This window comes from Drosophila mojavensis, unplaced genomic scaffold (genome assembly GCF_018153725.1).
Source record: "Drosophila mojavensis isolate 15081-1352.22 unplaced genomic scaffold, ASM1815372v1 contig_231, whole genome shotgun sequence".
Taxonomy (NCBI): Eukaryota; Metazoa; Arthropoda; class Insecta; order Diptera; family Drosophilidae; genus Drosophila; species Drosophila mojavensis.
This window is the reverse complement of record NW_025318772.1, coordinates 857,200-873,825: the sequence shown is the minus strand read 5'-3', so window position 1 is coordinate 873,825 and position 16,626 is coordinate 857,200. Positions and strand designations below refer to the sequence as shown.

The 16,626-nt window shown below is 40.1% G+C and overlaps 1 protein-coding gene across 1 annotated transcript; it reads left to right on the top strand.

Moving 5' to 3' along the window:
• Nucleotides 1-7,992: 7,992 nt before the first annotated feature.
• On the top strand, nucleotides 7,993-16,619 carry LOC6574513 (limbic system-associated membrane protein). The gene is made up of 6 exons (XM_002000520.4): nucleotides 7,993-8,838; nucleotides 11,286-11,482; nucleotides 12,199-12,353; nucleotides 14,507-14,717; nucleotides 14,810-15,067; nucleotides 15,986-16,619. The coding sequence occupies exons 2-6, from the start codon at nucleotides 11,398-11,400 to the stop codon at nucleotides 16,255-16,257; spliced, it is 981 nt and encodes a 326-aa protein (XP_002000556.1). The 5' UTR covers nucleotides 7,993-8,838; nucleotides 11,286-11,397; the 3' UTR covers nucleotides 16,258-16,619.
• Nucleotides 16,620-16,626: the final 7 nt, after the last annotated feature.

Below are 16,626 nucleotides of genomic sequence, written 5' to 3'. Positions count from 1 at the left end.
CATACGGCATAAAAATTTATTAAAGATGAACGCGGCTAAATGAAAAGCGCGCCAAGGATTTTCGAGTGGGCCTTTTTACATTTTTAGTTGGCTCTCTCAGTTAGCCTCTGCCACGTACTCGTCCTAACTGTCTGAAGGGAGGGTGCGTGCTTTTCTTTTATTATAAATCGATTTGAAGTTTTTGATTAGGCCGTACAGTAAAAACAACTTGGGGCGTAGTTGTGAGCTATTTAGTTTTTGTGTATTGTATTTTGTTTTTATTTCCGATTTATTTTTTTTTCAGGTTTTTCCAGTTTTTTGTTACTGTCATTTTGTTTGTGGGGTAGTTTTTATGTGGCTCAACTTAATTTTATACAAATGACCTTAGGTCATATCACCATTTATATCCGTCAATCCCTTTTTGGTATAAGTTTTATATTTGCTTCGTTTTCGTATTTTTTTCCTGTTTTTATTTTTCCACTTTCTTGTTTTCTGTCTTGTGTCTCTGTGTCGCTGCGCCGGCTTTTAAGGACATTTTTATGTTCGCTTGAAGCGCCAACTAACGGCAAGCCGGTCCTAAAAGCCTTTAGCCAAATATCTTCAAGAGACAGACAGTCCTAAATGTTGTATATACTATGTATACTTAAGTGTATGTTATATATATATATATACATATGTATGTGTACATCTATATATGTCTCTCTGTCTGGCTATATACCTATGTAAATAAACAAAACGCAGCATTTGTTTGTGCTTCAGAGCTGAGTTTGGTTAAGCGACACCGGAATGGCAATATAACAAGTGAAAATGTTAAACATATACTCTGTGAATGGAAAGCGAACGGCATTACATTGATACATTTATAGAGATGGATCATAAATACATACAAAACGGAAGCTATCAGTATATTTGCTCAACTATTCGTATACTTAATTTTTAATATTTTTAATACATATTATAGATATTGTTGTTGGTTGTAAATGTTTCCGAAACGAGGATAAATATACATATATATATATATTATATATGTATATTAAGGCATAAGTATTCATATTTTTCAGAGTTTATGCAATTTCTTAAGCAACAACAAAATCTATAAAAAAATATTAAATCCCTATATATTTCCAGCTTTGTTACAGTTACTTATAAAGTTGTATGTCCTAATTATATAAAAATTTGACAGGCTACTAATTATATGCCGCGCTAATATACCCTCTCGGCTCATTTCAATTCACGCAGAGTACAAAAAGCAAATCCGTAGCCACTTGCGAAAATGAATGGAAAATTTCAGGATGAGATTGTGGTGGGCTAGAGAGAGGGCGCACACACATATAAATATAGATGCGGATGGAGAGATAGAGAGCCACGAGGAAGAGCCAAGGCTGCAAGCTGAAGGGTGTAGATTGAGGCGGCTGCCAAAGGAGTGGGCAGGGGCCCAAGTTTGGTGTAAGTCGCCAGCATTTCCTGGTTATTCAGCACCAAAGAGCCCAACAGTCCGGCAATTGAGTTATATTTGATGCATATCAGATGCTCAATGCTCAAATCTAAAACGAGACACAGACAAAAAGTCCGTTCGCCCCAAACGTCGTATGTGTATGTGTATGTGGTCTCTGTAAATGCTCCCGTGGGTTAAATAGATGGAGGCAGGGAATTCAATTCAGTGTTGGGCAGTTAAGCTCAAGTGGAAAAAGGATGCGAGTGCTACAAAGTCGAATGGAAATATATGTATGTAAATATTTATACGACACATACACACACGTACACACACACACACACCTACACACATGTCGCAATATACATATATATGTGTCATTAATTATTATATATGTGTTCTCGTATGCAGATTTCTTTGTTTGGCCATAACATAAATCATTATAAAGCGGAAAAGCAATGCTAAAGTTTAACTGACCATGTGACATTTAAGTAGTTTGTGAGCCCACTTCCAGGGCCGAGAACAAATCAAATAATCGTTAAAGGATGTTGCTCACAGATTTTATATAAATCACACACCTAATGGCATACACAGAAATGCAATTATCATCGCCAGTTGAGTTTTGAGTTCCACAATTAAAATAAGAAAAACAAATCATTTATTTATTAATAATCGTGTTAATTGCAACATTTAAAAGGGAGAATTCTCTTGCAGTCATGGAAGCCCACAAGTCACATACTCGATATTCGCAATTTATACATCTAATTATAGAACATGTCAGGGCTTTCTATAAGGTCATCTGATTAAAAATACACCTGATATAGCTGCCAGTTAAGGTTAAAGATGTGACACAAAACAGGACACAAAAGTTTTCTCGTGTTATATTAAAGATGTCAGAGCTGGAGTACATTTGCACATTTGCTATGTATGACTGTGTGAGCGTTATATTGACGAGAGGGTATATTGTTGCGGAGCGCAAGAGAGACCGTGACGAGAGGGTACACAACAGCGAGAGAGATGGATAGAGACGGACTGTGAGTGAGCGAGTTGAATGGAAGTGTAAATACATTACGTGCATTACCTAGCAGGTGGCACGTATGTAATGTCGTCTCTAGCAAATAATAAAATATAAAATTTCAATTGAGAGGCAAAATGAGGGTCCATAAACCGCAATGATATCTGGGCTGACAGCGTGAAAGCATCGCATTTAACCTCATTTCAACTTTGTAGTACTTTGTTTTAATGCGCTTGATGGCCAATACAGAAAGATAACTGGAATGATTGAATGCTGCATTCACTCATGCTTAAGTACTCACGGCAATAAAATTAAGAGTGGTTTTTAATATTCTGCGTTTAGTGCGCCCCTGCACTTCAATCGGAAATTTACATTGAGCCGTCGTTATTTGCGGATAGACAGCGCTGATCCTATTAGGGGTCGACTCGGAAATATTTTCCCAAATGAATTACTGCCATTAGATGGCTCGCTTCTCTATGCAAATCGAATTGGATAGTCCTAGAAAATCAGACATGAAAATCGATATGAATCGCAAGAGCTTGAGCAAATGTCTGAGAGTATTTCAGTAACCTTGAGCAACATCCAGACCAGCTGAAGGTGAGTTTAATGGCAACTGAATCAATGCGATACGATGCGATGCGATGCGATGTTATGCGATGCGACTCATTCACGTACACACACACACACACACACACACAGACACATATTAGGACAAGTGAATGGGTGACATTTCAAGACAACTATAAAAGGAATTGTTGATTTGTATGTCAAAGGTCAAAGGAATACAGGTTAGCGATTCCCTTTGATATGGTTTCGACGTTATTTAAAGTCTATAAACATCTTTGATAAGTGCTTATGCACTGAGCTAAAATGTAACGTATATTCTATATTCTATATTCTATATTCTATATTCTATATTCTATATTCTATATTCTATATTCTATATTCTATATTCTATATTCTATATTCTATATTCTATATTCTATATTCTATATTCTATATTCTATATTCTATATTCTATATTCTATATTCTATATTCTATATTCTATATTCTATATTCTATATTCTATATTCTATATTCTATATTCTATATTCTATATTCTATATTCTATATTCTATATTCTATATTCTATATTCTATATTCTATATTCTATATTCTATATTCTATATTCTATATTCTATATTCTATATTCTATATTCTATATTCTATATTCTATATTCTATATTCTATATTCTATATTCTATATTCTATATTCTATATTCTATCATATTCTATATTCTATATTCTATATTCTATATTCTATATTCTATATTCTATATTCTATATTCTATATTCTATATTCTATATTCTATATTCTATATTCTATATTCTATATTCTATATTCTATATTCTATATTCTATATTCTATATTCTATATTCTATATTCTATATTCTATATTCTATATTCTATATTCTATATTCTATATTCTATATTCTATATTCTATATTCTATATTCTATATTCTATATTCTATAGTCTATATTACACTCTCGCTTTTCAATGTATCCTTTTATTTTGTTAGTGTGTGTGTGTGTGTGTAATGTACAGCCATCAATAAGCATAGACGTTACGACTATGGCCACGGCTGATGCCCCAATCGGGCTGCACATCTAAATCCACCTCAAATTGAATAATGAATGCAAAGTGACTGAGTGGCCGCCATTGGTGCTACCGCCCATTGCTATCGCTGCTCAATGAAATGCATTAAATCAGGGTATCGTTGAAAGCAACTTCTGGTCGCGAGAGTCTAGCTGCAGCCCCAGCCCCTCGTCAAGTGGAATACAAGCAATAGCAGCAACAATGACTGCATCACGGTGCAATTGGACAGGTGCCCCAAAAAGCAGGGTACGAAATTTTAATTCACGAACTGTGAGCGACGCAACGTTTCGTGTTGCTGCCCCACCCATCCATTCGCACTCCTTTGACCAACCCTCGCTGTGCTGTAAACATCAATTACGCCGCCCCCAAAACTATTCACGCGATTAGCCGCGTTTTCTAGTTATTGGGTAATAGCCATTGCCACTTGCCGCTTTTTGGTAGCTTGGCCAATTGGTGGTTCGGGGCTTGAGGGAAGTGTCCTTCTAGACATATAGGCGCAAGCGAATTTCAGAGTTACGCTGAATTGAATTAACGGGTCCGGCTGTGCCGTGGCTAGCTGTAAATTTACAACGGTGCATCTGATAAACGTGGCTGTGCCGACATGCGGGCCCATAAAAAGGCTGAGCCAGTGAGTCAGCAGCCGTCGGGGCCTAAGAGTTATTTCAAATGTTGAAAACTGAGCGAAAAACACAGCGAAATGTAAAACAGACAACGTAAGCGACTCTCTTTACGTGTGTGTGTGTGCATGTTTGTGCACTTGGTGTGCGTGTGTAAATTTGCTGTGCTGTGCTGTGCTGTGCTTCTGGCCTGGTCTTAAAAGCGAAAAGCCATTTGTATTCATTTGAAATTAATTTAGCATTCATGCAAGGCACAAGACGCGCCAGCCGCAAGAGACGCAACATCAGCAGCAGCACCAGCAGCGATAGAGGGGCGGGGTGGACAAAAGGGGGGTTGGGGTGCAGCGAGAGCGAAGGGCCCCAGTATCTGGAGCAGTGGCTTGGGCAATATATGGCGCCTAAAGCTGAGCGGCAGAGCTAAGCAATGGATAAATACGTGTACGTGGCATACATTTGCGAGCAATACAAAAGACGAGCCAAACAATTTGCTCCTAGACCCGTCGTCCTTTGCGCCTTTGCTTATCGATAAGCAGTTGACGGCTCCACACTCCGCCCCCACCCCCGGGCACTTTGCACTGCGGAAACTAGCTAGGCTGGCTGCCGCCACGCTCGAGCCTCGAGCCTCGAGACGTGCGCCTGCTCCACTAATTTTAACAAATTAATTGGCAACAATAAATTTACTTGCAAAAAGGTGCGCAGATAGCATCGCCCATAGGTTCTGCAGCAATTGGAATGTGATAGGGAGCCGTGGGTGGGGGGAGCAGCTATAGATTGCTTCACTAATTTGATTCGCTCAATGACAGACACTTAAGCACCGTTATACACCTAATATATATCAGACACCCACCAGAGCTAAAAGGCATGCGGCGCACGCTATTTCTCGGTAAAGCAAGATTAAGTTTCCTGGGAGAGAAGTGGTAGAATCCCTGTCTGCATTTTAATTTCTTAATTAAATGGTTTTATTACAATAAATCTCAAATATTAGGAGAATAGGTATGTATATGTTCCATGTACAGATTTTATATTTTAAACTGTTCAAATACGTTCTTCTGTTCTAGGCAGTTAATACAGTCTCTTTTATTATTATACTATCTTAGGAATTTCCAAGAAGAGTTTCATTTGAAATTTTCTAGAGTTTTAGTTCTTAATGATTTTATTCATTGGATATTTCATATAACGATTTATAACATATATTTATAGATTGAAACAATATACCATCTAAAATATTTTTGAGAGCAAATAGTAAAATATATTTGTCACTCTACGATACGTATGTACATATTGAAGACAATCATACATTATTTGACAAATAATCCATATGCAAATACATTAAGTTTCGTACGATGCTTCGAATAGAAAGTTTAACAAACTTACGAAGGCGTCAAGGCTTCTAGGAAAACTTTTGAAAACTTAGATTTTAGCAACTATCACGAAAATACCAAGAAAATGAACATAATCAACCAAACTTGTTGATGGAAAATCCCTTTGATTAGATGTCTTGATTTCTTTTATTATATCTGAAAAAAGAAGAAAAGAATATGAAAAGAAAACAATACAACAACACAAAGATGGCTTGAGGTGTAGCTTAGCATAAGACGCTATAGAAAGCTTGGCATGTAGTCAGATTAAACTAAATTCCTTATGGACTGGCCAGGGCTTGTAAAGCAAGCAAAGCTGTGTAAGTTGCAAACATTTATTTTCTTTTATTCCTTACGAACTGTTGACCACATCTAAAGCACCTATCTGCGACATCAAAGTTGATAATGTGTGTAGAAAACATTTTTATTTACGCAGTGGCCACAACAATCAAAAATGCCAAAAATAGTTGCTTTTGTAAACAGCAGTCTTTGTCCTATCTCTCTCTCTGTCTCTCTGTCTGTCTCCCTCTCCCACTCCCTCTATATAGATATACATATACTTTTATTTAAATTTATGTATATTTATATATATTTGCTTATTAGTCCTATATATAGCCATCTATATATTTATATTTATTTATTCTATTCAGCTTGGGAAATTCGCAATGAAACTGCGAACTTGAAATGCTTGAGTGCTCTTATTGTCCGCTAGGTGTCGCACTTTGGCATTTATGCATTGTTCTGCCCACAAGCAAAAATTTACATTCAGCCGCCGCGTACATAGCGTTTTTCTAGTCAAGCACTCTCGACCGAAAATTTGGGCACTTTATTTATTAGGCTGTAAGCCCCGGCCGTTGAAATGCTCCGCCGACTTGCCCTGCCCTTCAGGCCGGCGAGGGCCGACCCCAGCATGGCTCAGATGTAAAGCCAGGCGCTCATCGCGTCCCTCAGCTGTCCGGCCATGTTGTGTGGGTATATTTTGGACGGCTCGTTGCGGGTGTAGGAGGCTACGAGGATACGCTTTCGACAGCAACATTTGCAGGCAATAACACGCAACATTTGACACGGTAGGCCGAGTAGACCGCAGCAGCAGAAGCGCCACCTGTGCATTGCAGGTGCTCACTAGGGGCAGGGGAGGGGCAGGTGTCGGAATGGCCTCACAAATCTTTCATGACTGCGACGCGTGTACATAAACTCAAATTGGCCTATAACTGTCTGTTCAATTGTTTTTGTCGCATGCGACGAGGACATGGGTCGGGGGACGCGTCGGCGGGCCTTGCATACCTACATATTGCGGTAAAAATCACATTTCTGTGGGCTAGCGTAAATCATTCATGTGCGTTGCAAAGCCCCCAAATGTCGACTATATTAATATGCCAAAACGAAGACATGTATACGGCGAATATTCATTTGTACGTGACTATTGAGCACGTTGCTCTCGGGTCCGCATTCCGAGTGCCAGCCCAGCCGATGCCATGCGATGCGATGCGATCCGATGCGATGTGATGCGACGTCGCGACGGGACGAATTGAGTCGAGTTGAGGCAGGTTGTGCTAATAACCCAGTTAACCTTAGAATCGTGGCCACACACTCTCTATTTCAATACTCTCTCCGTCTCTCTATCTCTCTTTCTCTCTCCCCCTATCCGTTGCTCGCTTTACCACCTGCAACAAAGTCAACCCCTTTGCCAGAGCTTTAAAGTTGGGCGAAATGTGTTGTTTTTTTGCCCACTTTGGTGCTTATTAAAAATGTAGAGAAAAACACAAATTAAAGTTTCATCCTCTCACTCTCTCTCTCTGTCTCTCTCACTATCTCTCGTTTGTGCTCGACGCGACTGCGCTGTTCGCTCTCGGCGCCAGCGGCGCTCGTGAACGATGCTTCGGCTCGCATTCGGCTGTTTGTTGCTCTCGGCTAAGGTAGACAACGACACGCGCTGGCTGCTTGCCTGTCTGATGAATCAGTTCCAATACGTGAATCCTGCCGCTAGGATGCACGCTTACGCACGGTCGTTGCATTCGTAGCTTATATTGTGGCACATTTAAAATAAAACAAATAAGAAGGGAGAGGGGAAAAAATCAGCTTAAGCATAAAGGAAAATAAAGTACAACAACAGCTATTTAATAACTGTATTCCCAGTCAAACCAACAACAACAATAAGAACACGAACGTTCATCACGTACGAGACGGATACACAAAAATGCGAAGCTCACGCGCGCGTGTGTGTGTTGTGAGTGTGTATGTGTGCGAGTGAGATTGTGAGTGATTGTATCGGTGTGTGTAGTGCTTATATGGCATACCTATAGAGCTGTACCTAATATGCCCATGCATACATATACATACAAATAAAATAACACAAAGGCAACGTTGTCGTCGCTCACCTCGTCTCTCCGTCTCTGTTCCCCGCTCCCTGCCCGCCGCTCTCCACTCACCGCTCACCGCTCCCCGCGCGTACTCGCGTCCGTGCTGATTGTCGTTGGTCGAGTGCTAAACGGAAATATTTGGTAGTCCAGACTATTGCCAGAGAAAATACATATTTATAAAAAAGCAACCGAATAATAAAAGCAGAACGTAAAAGAAGAACACAAACGTTGAGCCGGAGAAAGCAACAATGCCAGTCCAAATGAGCGGCAATTGAAGCGAGAAATGTGTGCACACGTAAACGTCGAGTTTCCAGTAATTATTCCGCATTGCGCAATCGATTGTCAAAATAAATCAACTCTACACAAAAAATAGAATTCTGAATTGGGCTGGAAAATGGCACCGGGACAAAAGCAATGCCAGGAATATCCAAAGATCAGGTAATTTATTTCCAAATCTTTCATTTGGAAAAAAAAAAAACAACACCTAATTCAATTTAAAACACGTTTTAATTAATTGTTGGAAATATATAAAATATATAAAACATGTACTAATACGTTTATTCGATAAAACGAGGAGTTTAAATAAAATGTACTTGAACTTGATAATATAGAGAAACTTTTAATCAAAAGAATATTATATTATAGAACAATATATATTATAAAATAATATATAATATATATGAAAATAAATTATATGGTTTTTAAAAAAATATATTTGAAAACGTAAACGTGCGATGAAAATAGGACCCCAGAGTTATAATAGAGCAAATAGAAGCTCGGATGTTTTCTAAAAAATATATACATATATATATATATATATATATATATATATATATATATATATATATATATATAAATTTTTTTTTTCAATATTCTATATAATATACAGTCTTTTATGTCCAAAGAAGATGATACAGCTGCTCGCAATTTCTTTAGAGGATCATCAAAGAACATCTAGAGAGCTAGCAAAAACGAAACATAAAATGGACAATACACGACTTTTAAAGAAATAATAGCTGCGCATATTTTGAAAAAATTCTACACCATATGGTGTCTAGATTGTAAAGAGCTCCCTTTTGCGTGTGACATTGACAGATATGCGGTTTTCAAATGCCGTTCAGAATTGTAGCTTAGCGGCTGTCCGGACCTGACGTTTGTTTGTTTGATTTCCATGGAAAACTGACGATTCAGGCCTCGGGCGATAATTCTTTATAATAGCAGCGCAAAATGCTCATGCAAAAAAGGGACAGCGGTCAGAGGCGCAAACACATAAATACAAATACACCCACACACACCCACAGATACACTGAGGCTCGTAAATATATATATTTTAAGCGGGGTTCTGACCAAAACAAATAGCGGGCCACACGAACCCCTTGACCCGAGTCACGCAGCTAATTGGACTGACAACAAATATATATGTGTGTGTGTCTGCATACATACAAACGTATATTCACATATATATTCAGTTTTGAGTTATGGCCCCGGATTATGAATATTTTCCCGTGCTAAATATATTTTCATGGAACTTTAGTACTTCTGCGTTCTCCGCTTGCACCGTCGCAGCTGGAGAGAAAAAATTGTTCGCCTGTTCCTTAGCTCTCAATGGTTGGGTGAAATAGCTATATGGCCATAATATTCCATCATAAATTGTACACGTAATTTATAACAAATACACTGAATATTACGAGTACTTGCCTGCTGGAGAAATGAGTATTAAAGCGTATAAATAAGCACTAACTTGGTGATAAAGCTGGCTCGTTTATCTAAGAGCCGTACGCTGAACCATGCAACTCCCCGAAATAGTAATTACAATAAATTATTCTATTAAGCACTAGCTGCGGCCCAGCACCAGCTGGAGCTCGAGTAGCCCTCGTTTATTCAATTGCCCTGAAATTGGGGAACATTCGCAATTTCATTTCTAATTCAATCTGGCTTTCGAAATGTGTGTGAAGGATATTCAAGTTACAAATTCGAAATTCGATAAAGGGGATTTTACATCAGCAATGCGTAATCTGTTATTAGCATTTACTGTTCACAAGCTATCTAATTTGAGATTAAAAGCATTTCAAATAGCCCATTATTAATTTGCTCAATCTGGTTTGCCATAGAATTTTACGTTTAAACTTAATGTGGGTTTCTAGGAACTTCATTTATATATCATATTAAAATGTATTCTCTTTCCGAATCTATTCCGAGAATCCTCCATGTCTATTATAAAATATTTATTAATTAAAAAGTAAAAAGAGACATCTAAAATGGAAAACATTTGCATAAGTTTTCAAGTAAGTCAAAATTGAAACCAAAATCCAGAAAAGGTTCGTTTATTTTTGTACTTTTCAGAGCTGGTCCAAGTTTGTAGCTCAGCCATTTTTATAGCTCTTGACGCTGCGTATTGCAAAATGTGTGCCTTTAGCTAATCAAATGAAATGGCTGAAAACCTACTCAAATATAATTTGATTCCTCATTTAAAGATAATCAAGCATATTGCTAATTTTGCGTGGTGTATTTCATGATCCACTGGTGCGATGTCATGCAAATGTAATCTATTTATTGTTTTCGGATCAAATGAATTGTGTTAATAATAGTATATGGGAGTTTAGAGACATGAGAGCTTAGAATTATTGATGACATTTCGGGAGACTGATATAAAGTGCATTAAAATAAGTAAATGTGTGGTTGACCAGATCAAAGTGCGTTGATTACTCCAACTGACACATTTTTGCGCCAGAAACCCCAATAAATATAATCTCTAATCCCTACATATTCATTGATGCCATAAGTATAATATATGTGATATTCAGTGAGTTAAGTATTACATACTTAGAGTCCTTAGTACATATTGTAATGGCAAGTCAACAATTTATTTTGTATTCTTCTTCCAGACTCGCACAGCTTAGGTCTCGTTGTTAAAGCCACATTAAAGGTCAGAGCAGACAGCAACACTAATAAAGCAAAGGAAAATCAGCTGCCAGAGTTCATCGATCAACGTGAATTATGTCGCAGGACATGAAATTCAGTTGGGGTCCCACCCTCGGAGTGCTTTGGGTATCACAACTGTGGCTGCTGCTGCTGCTGTTTGGTAAGTTTCTAGGATCAAGATGCCAGTGACATGGCATTTAAATCGACACGAAGTAGCATGAGCTCATAATACTGCTGTTTATTTTATATAAACATACATATATATATATATCCATATATACCCTGTGCACACTGCGCAAAGTGTCGATTGGCTAGTGTAGGCAGTTTGTTCAGCTGCATGTATTTGCTTTTGTATTTGTCGAACTTTAGATCAGATAAAGTGTTAAATATGGCGGGGCACGCCCCTTTGCGGTTCACAAGTGATTCACAACCTTTCCAGGGCTAGGGTCACGAAATATGTTTTGTTGGCTTACTAATTTCCTCGTTTGAATGCAAAGCTAACAACCTTTCGCTCGCACGCACTCGCGCGCTCACGCAAATCGCATAAATCTATATTAGCTGCAGTTTGAAAGACACCGTCACAGGTTGAGAGTCACAGGATAATAAAAGAATTTGCCAAATGCTTTATGGGCTTTGCCTAACAAGGCTGTTAAGTGATTTTGGGCTTAGCTTGACAATTTTGCTGTGGCCCATTAGAAATTTCATTTTGGCAGCGAGCTGAATAGCAAATGGCAAATGGCTTTGGGTATGGAAAAAAGCGTAGCATACTTTCCGGCACCTCGACATTTTGCTTTGTGCACAGAGTATGGCGCCGTCGTTTTCTTTTTAACGACAGCCTTCTTAATTATTTTTCTTGTTATTTTTATTACTACACAGAGAGCGGCCTGGTCATCAGCGAAGTGCCTCCACATTACTGGGAAACCCCATACTCCCAGCCGTATTTTGATAACTCCTCGCGACGCGAGGTCACGGCGACCGTGGGGCAGGCGGCGCTGCTGCATTGCCGCGTGCGGAATCTGGGCGACCGGGCGGTAAGTTGAACGATGTTTGGGGTCAAGCCAGGGGCACGCAATTAAAATGCGCCCAGAGTCAAAGCCAAACATTATATATGTATGCATGGCGCACAGACTGTGGGACAGGGACCGCGCCTACAGAGGGACAGGGACAGGGCAGACAAACGACCTGCGGCGAGCGCCTGGCAGATTTGTAGATTACTTTTAAAAGATTACGCCATAAAGTTGGTGGTCTAACCACCGCAGCCCCCAGCCCCCAGTCCCCACCGAGCCCACAACCCACAGCCCTAACTCTGCTGACTGACTATACCCGTCTCACTCATTCGAAGTAACCAGTACTCTTTCTTTCTCTCTCTCCCTCACACGCACTCTTTATTTTCTTTGTCCCTTTCTCTGTCGCTCTGTTTTGCTGTCTCGCTTGTTGGTTTGTTCTTCCGTTGTTTCTTGCTCTGGTTCGCGCATTTGTAACACGGCTTCGCTTCCGCTCTCAGCGATTTGTTAGCAAATGCAACAACAGGCGCTTCCTCCAGCTAACCTCATCCAGCCACGCCTCCTGCTGCTACCACATTGGTTGCTACCTCAAAAGCGCTGTGGCTGTGCAATTATGCGGTGTAATAAATTTTGTGCTGTCCGTGTTTTGTCCCGACCCGCTCATCTCCGCTCCGTTGCCCCGTTGCCCCGCTGCCCTTTGACCCCAACGACAGCGCTGTCAGCGAGTGCGTTCTGTGTGTGGGCCAACTTTGCGCCCAGACAGTTGAATTGAGTAATTAACGCTTCGAACTGCAAGACAAACCGAGTCTGACAGACAATCAGCCAGTCATTCAGCCATTCATTCATTCAACCATCCAGCTAGTTAGTCAGCGAGTCAGCTGTTCAGCCATTCAGCTAGTTGACAACGTGTTTTTAATCCTCGACAAAGACAAACGCATTGTCACGTCTTATATGCAGCTAATTGGAGGCGAACGCACACAACTGCGTGTCAATCACAGCTGCGATCAGAGATAGAGAACACAGGAAAGTACAGTTGCTGACAAAGATTAAATGTGCTGTCACTTAAAGAGGAGTTAGGTATACCAAAAAGTGTTTTTAAACAAATAATTCCAAATGAAATGCCAATTAAACAGAACTTCGTAAACACTGTTCCCAGATTCCCCATGTTTAAACTAAAAAGGGCTATAGGAAAAGTCTTATTTAATATTTCATAGTACCAAAAAGCAATTACGGTACGCTTAAATATTCTTTTGGAGCAACATAATAGTTCACATTCATAAATGTTCTATTAAATTTCTTAATTAAAACAAATGCCAATGCGCAATATTCATGAATTTATTCAGAACGGCTTATGACTATTCACAATTGCTGGGCAACATTTGCCAACAAGACTTATAGTTTATCCTTTCGCTCCTGACGTTTATTTTAGTTGTTGGTTTAATTTTTTGCATTCAGTAAAAGGGGTTAAAACAAATGTACAAAGTTTTTAATTTTTTTTTCCTTTTCCAAAGTTGCCAAAGTTGAAATCGGTTTAAGGAACTTGAAACTATGGCTTAAATTCAATTTGTTGAGTTTCAGTTAAAACAAATGGAAGCACAGGTCGCAACATTTTCCCTTTGATTTAGTTTGGGGTAATTGGCTGAGTTTAGTTATAGAGCCCCTCAGTTCATAGGGGTCTTAAGTTGTCGGGATTGAAGTCGCGTTTGTAAGGCCCTAAAGTTTGCATAAGTAGCAACTCAAAATAATTATTTTGTGCCCAGATTGTTTATTCTGTTTGCAAATCATTATTGACTGCAAAAAATATATACATTTATATTTGCAAGCTTATAAAAAGGTTCTTACTTGGTATTTAAATAGGGAGCTATACATACACATTTTTCCTAGCGAGTTTCCTTAGAGCACTCCACTCTTTTGCTGCCATTAATTAACGATTTACTTAATCTCCCTTTTGAATAGAGGTAAAAAAATAGTACGAGCAACCCCACAGGAAGCTTAAGTGCCGGAGTCTGTGAACAGTTAATTATACGTATATATATAAGACAACATTATATGAATAATCGGCTTAGCTCAAGCTGGATTCAATAGTGCTTACAATTTTGAATTGCCTTTTGTTTGAATGTTAAATGAGTTTTCATTTCGTGGGCGCTTCCTTTATTTCCTCTGCTTCCTTTCCTGTGCAGGTGTCATGGATACGCAAGCGGGACCTGCATATTTTAACCGTGGGCATATTGACCTATACGAACGATCAGCGCTTTCAGTCGCTGCACTCGGAAGGCTCCGACGAGTGGACGTTGCGCATATCTTCACCCCAGCCCCGGGACTCTGGCACCTACGAGTGCCAGGTATCCACAGAGCCGAAAATCAGTCAAGGATTTCGCTTGAATGTTGTGGGTAAGTAGCTATGCGGGTGTGTGTGTGTGTGTGTGTAAGCCCTTTACTTTTAAGCACGGGAGCAATTATTTGTATTGTGCGGTTTTTTACAGTGTCGCGCGCTAAAATTCTTGGCAATGCGGAGCTGTTCATCAAGAGCGGCAGCGACATTAATCTCACCTGCCTGGCGATGCAGTCGCCGGTGCCGCCGTCGTTTATCTACTGGTATAAAGGCAAGCGGGTCATGAATTATTCGCAGCGCGGGGGCATTAATGTCATCACCGAGCGCTCGACGCGGACCAGCAAGCTGCTGATAGCCAAGGCCACGTCCGCCGATTCCGGCAACTACACGTGCTCGCCAAGTAGCTCAGGTGAGTTGTCTCCGCCAAGCTGCGGTGACTGTCATTTCCCTATCCACGCTGTCCTCTCCCTCTCATTCTTCCTCCTCTCTCTTTCTCTCTCTCTCTGTCTTTGTGCCTGTTTCTGGCTCTCCTCGCTTTCAACATCTTCATCTTCATCTAGTTTAGCACCAACGTCCTTATCCGCCTGTCTGAGTGTCTGTATGTCAGTTGCAAGTCTCGTTCTATGCCCGCTGGCAATTAATGTAACGTCGCTTGCCAACGGCATTTCCAGCACAACCAACACAAGCAGCACAGCCACCTCGTGTCGCCTCACCACCCTCGCTCCCTAGAGATGCGCACGTGTCGCTTTTTTATGGCAGGTCACAAACATAAAGATGGGTACGTGCAAAGGTCGTGCTTAGGTTACATTCTGCTCGCTTTTGATATGTGTGGCATTCGTGCCGAGTCGGGTTTAAGTCGTATTATACCTTGTTGAGTCGTGTGAGTTTTGATTCGCGCTTTGCCATCTGTTCAATGTCCTGATATTTGAGATAAATTTGCCTGCTTCTAAGTTGTTTTCTTTCGTGTTAAGCATTCTCGTATGAGCTCACTTTGACGCGCATTATCTCGTGCTGAGTTGCAAGAAAATTGTCACAGATTGCATTTAGTTGAAGTCTTATTTTGTCAGCTCAACAAATTAGATTTATCAGCTTATTGTAAGTAAAGTGAGCGATACAGAGACTCATATTTGCCCTCTCTTGTGTTGCACTAAGCGGCACGAACACGTTATGAAAATAGTTTTTTTTAGCACATAGACATCGTGGGGAAGTGTTACCACCAGGCGTCATTCATGCTCTCGCGCCTCCCATCCTCACGTTGCACTCTCCTTTAACAGCATCTTTGTGTGTTTTACTTTATGTCCTCATCTTATGCTGAACCTATGTACAGACTCCGCCTCGGTGGTGGTGCACGTCATAAACGGCGAGCATCCGGCTGCGATGCAGCATGGCAACAGCAGCGCCAGCTCCTTGCGCTCGATGTGGAGCCCAGTGCCTTTACTAGCCATCACAACGACGACAGCTGCGGTGGCTGTCACATGGAACTGGAACTTAAACTGGAACTGGAACTGGAGCAGCGGCGGTTGCTTTGTGGCATCAACCGCACTGTTGCCGGCGGCGCTTGCCAAGTGGTGTTGGAGCAGAAGTTGGAGCCTGAGCTGATGGTGGAGCAGCTGTTGCGGCGCATTAAATGACAGCAGCCCCGGCCTAGTTGGGGCAGTTGCACTTATCTTCTGTTTAGTGTTAATGATGATGCATTTAATGTGTGTGTATGTGTGTGCTAGCAGCTCGATGCGGTTCATCAACTGAAAAGGTGTGTACATAATGCAAAAGTCCTTTAACGAGTATTATCTTTAAGAAATCCAAATACGATATGCCAGTCAAGTTGACTTAAAAAAAGTATTAAGATGCAACATTTTTAAAACGAATAAGCCCGAAGCTAAGTTCTAAGATTGCATTCATCCATTGCATATAATCCAGAAATGAAAGTCTTTCATTTTTCATTTTTAATTTTGGCAAATATAGAAAACA